This window comes from Naegleria gruberi (genome assembly GCF_000004985.1).
Source record: "Naegleria gruberi genomic scaffold NAEGRscaffold_3, whole genome shotgun sequence".
In the NCBI taxonomy this organism is placed as follows: Eukaryota; Heterolobosea; class Eutetramitea; order Acrasida; family Naegleriidae; genus Naegleria; species Naegleria gruberi.
The window spans coordinates 457,506-461,598 of record NW_003163324.1 but is presented as its reverse complement, the minus strand read 5'-3'; the positions used below and the strand labels follow the sequence as shown (position 1 = coordinate 461,598).

Genomic DNA, 4,093 nt, shown 5'->3' with positions numbered 1-4,093 from the left:
ATACACTAATCAGATTCAAATAATAAAGTGGCACTTCTATTAATGGTAAATCGTCTACACGCAATCATTTAATGTTTGTTGTACAATAGATTCATTTAATGATTAGGATATATGGCCTAAACCCTGCCTCGTCATCTTCTGGTTCCTCTCCGTTGTCAGTATTACCAGGAGAATTTTGTTCTCATTTTGAGGTGTTGGTGATCCTTGTGTTGTTTCCTCTTCGGCACCAATTAATTAACATCATGTACTATGTAGAAGTGCTTCAGATAATGAGGTATGAATTAAAATCTATTCTCAATGAAAATATTGTTGTATTCTTTGTACCGTTCGATCAATCAATTATACATTGTAACCGTGATCAACGTAAGTGTAATTCAACAGAAAATAGTTACGATGACATATATTGAGATGTATAGTACTGATAGTACTGTATACTATATTATTCTATGATTCTATGGTATTAGCAACTACCGTACCTAGCTATTTACTCAATGGTAGTGTTCATCTACATTTATTGAGTTTTGGTTATGTACCGCAGTTGTAGAAATACAATAATGTAACCGTCTTAGCCTAAGTATTTTTGTTAATAAACCATATACAACAATCAGCTCATGGTAAAAGTTGTCATAACAACAATGCTTCGTTCCTTCATAAAACTTAGTTGAGAAGGTTAGTAATATCTGTTCCGATCACTGAATTCAGTTCTTGAGCAAACTTAATGGCATAAATTTTTGCAAATTGAAACATGCTAATATTAATACATGTTAATTAAAATTAAATATTCTTAATGGAATCCAGGATAGATTTATTATTAGCAGATAATACCTAATTGTAATTGTACAAAATATATTATCGAACATTTATAATTAAATTTAAACTAATTATTTATAAAATCATAATCAACAAGTCTATTTAAAATACATTAATAATGTAAAATATTAATGCCTATAAAAATACTTATTAGTAGTTTAAATGATAATAAACTAAATATTATTAATAGTACTTTAAAGAATAATGATATTTATTTAAATAATTTAAATTATAAATTAATAGAGGGTAATTATATTCATTATAATAAATATTCTTGGTTGAATTTTATATGAAAAAGGAAAAAAATTAATTGAATTTAAAATATTGTATTTAATTTATTGTATTATGAAAATTGTTTATGTAATTAATTTTAATAAACAAAAATTAAGTTTAATTAAAAGTTATTCAATTAAATATAAAATTAAAAATATTAAATAAACTTTTATTAATACAAACTCTATCCTATGTTTATTTAAAAATTTAATTTATTATTATTGTTTCATTATTATTATTTATTTTAATATAGGAAGTATTAAATGTATTGAATATCTATAATTATGGATCCATTCTCACAATGAAAGATAATATCATGAAAAATTACATATTTAATTAACTTTCATTGTAATTTCAATATAATAATATGATAAAGGCAATAATTGTGTTTTAAACTCATCTAATTGAATGGCCATTTTAGTATTCATTCACACAATAAAAGGTAAAATTGAAAAAAAATGAAAAGTTTGCGTTTATTGCGTCATTCGGCTCACTCCATGTTGGCCAATGAAATGACCAAGTCTTTTTATCCTTCTTCTATTTCTACTCATAATAATTTACTTCTTCTTCAACAAATTTCTTCAACAAGGCTAATTTTTCATCCTCCTTGAGAGTCTATGCACCAAAGCCTTCATCTACTTCTACTACTAATACTACTACTACAACTCATACTAATACAACTACTAATACAACTAATAATAATAATAATAAAAAACAACAACAACAACATATTGGTGTAAGTGGACAAACTATTGAAGGATTAGTATTTTCAATTGCATATTCATTAAAAGAACCACAAAGTATAATTGATATATATACAACAAGTGAAGATATTAAAGATGAAATATTAGTATTATCACATAAAAGTATTGAATTATTGAATGAATATTGTGAAATTGATTTAAAACAATCTAAAAATGTAATTAAATTAACACATTATCATTTAATACGTGCAGATATACGTAATGCATTAACAGTTATGGATTTAAAAAATACAACACCACCATGTTTATATTCATGTCAAAAAAGTTATTTATTAAAATTATTAAATGATAAATTACAAAAATTATCAAATATTAATTTAATTAATGATAATATTAGAAATATTAATGAAAATGGTAATAGAATTTCACTTTCAACTAAAAAATCAATTACAAAACGTCATGTTGATTTACTTGTTGCAGCAGAAGATGATATTTCACAATCACAATCTGTTAAATATTTACAAACTAAATTAGGAAATGAATTAATTTTAAAATCTAGAAATTATGAATGTGATACAATTATTTTACCTTCACCTTCTGATATTGATTATGAAAATAGATTATTTGAATGGTGGAATAATTCAAGTAGATTAGCAATTATACCTTTATCAAATCAACAATTAGGAATTCATTCAATTCAATACATTCCAAAACATTCTGCATTAGGAATGGAAAGAAATTCTACAAATTCACTTCATTTCGTTAATAAGATTCATACTAATTTAAGAGATAATGGTGTTGATAGTGTTATTGATATTATTAGACAATACGTTTATTCTAGAAATAGAATTCATACCATTGCACATTCTCAAATTTCATATGATCATGAATTGAAGAATTTATTTATTCCTTTTAATATTAATAATAATAATACTAGTAATATTAATAAGAATAATACTAGTAATACTAGCAGTAATAATAATACTGGTAATAATAATAGTGCCAATGGTAATATAGTTGCAATTGGTGGAGTAGCACACAGTGTTGATCCAACATTATTTCAACGTGGTAATGTTGCTATTCATGATGCAATTCAATTATGTATTCAATTAAATGAACATGGATTAACTAATCAAGCATTACAATTATATGAACAAGATTCTAAATTATCATTTGAAAGAATTAACAAGTATAGTGAAGGTATGGCAAGAATTGGTTTTAAAAAGAGAGTTAATAAGGTTACCATTTTATTTAAATTCATTTTTGAAAAATTAAATATTATGAGATTTAAGAGAATTGTTTCAAAAGTTAATGAATAATTTTATTATTATTATATTTATTATATTATATTTTTATAATATTTATTTTAATTATAAATATTATTATTTTAATAAAAAAGGGTATTATTAATATAATATAATTTTTAAAATATTTTAAAAATCAACACATCTTCCACTTCTTTCCCAATCACCAAATCTAGTAGGTTCAGCACCTTTTTGGACCATTAACTTCTTGTGTTTCAGGATTGAATGGATTAACATATTTAGAAAATTCATCTTTATCAACACCAACTTCAAAATCATCATTTTCCATATCATTAATATTACTATTTAATTGAGATTGTTCTAATAAAGAAGTTGATGCTTTTTGTTTTGTTGATTTAAATAATTTTTGTAAATTTTCATCATCTTTAGTATTTGTTAATCTCCATTGTTTAGTTGCTTCATCAATTGATTGATCACCAGATGATTTACCAGGTGATGGTAATGGAACTGATGAATTAGAATCAATTTCTAATAAATTTTTAATTAATTCTTCTTTTACTTTATCTAAATCTTCTAATGAAAATGTATGATTAGAAGAAGAATTATTATTATTAGAAGAATTATTAGAATTATTATTATTGGATGATGGAGATGAATTGTTATTATTTAATTGTTCTAATTGTTGTTGTGATGTAAATGATGATGATGATGAATTATTATCGGAAGAAGAAGAGAATGTTGAATTAGTAATGGTAAATGAACGATAAATATTATTATTATTGGTAATATTATTGGTGGTATTATTTAATTTACATAGTGATGATTGAATGAATTTGTTTCTTGAAGAAGAAGAAATGTTTAAACAGTTTTTAAATTTGGACAACATTTTTTTTAATTGAATTTTATAATTGAATATATTAATATTATTTAATTTAATGGTAATCTCTTCAAGTAGTAGTAGTAGTACAGTGTGGATAATAATCATTGATTAAAATTGGGAGTGATTAAGATATTTTATCTTTGAGGAGTGTGTATGTTGGA

The 4,093-nt window shown here is 23.3% G+C and overlaps 2 protein-coding genes across 2 annotated transcripts; one reads left to right on the top strand and one right to left on the bottom strand.

The window, feature by feature from the left end:
- Positions 1-2,062: 2,062 nt before the first annotated feature.
- NAEGRDRAFT_62324 (uncharacterized protein) lies at positions 2,063-3,106 on the top strand (the record flags this gene model as incomplete). Its single annotated transcript, XM_002682434.1, has 1 exon — positions 2,063-3,106. The coding sequence occupies one exon, from the start codon at positions 2,063-2,065 to the stop codon at positions 3,104-3,106; it is 1,044 nt and encodes a 347-aa protein (XP_002682480.1).
- Positions 3,107-3,272: 166 nt separating this feature from the next.
- NAEGRDRAFT_62323 (uncharacterized protein) lies at positions 3,273-3,938 on the bottom strand (the record flags this gene model as incomplete). The annotated part of the gene is made up of 1 exon (XM_002682235.1): positions 3,273-3,938. The coding sequence occupies one exon, from the start codon at positions 3,936-3,938 to the stop codon at positions 3,273-3,275; it is 666 nt and encodes a 221-aa protein (XP_002682281.1).
- Between the last annotated feature and the right edge of the window lie 155 nt (positions 3,939-4,093).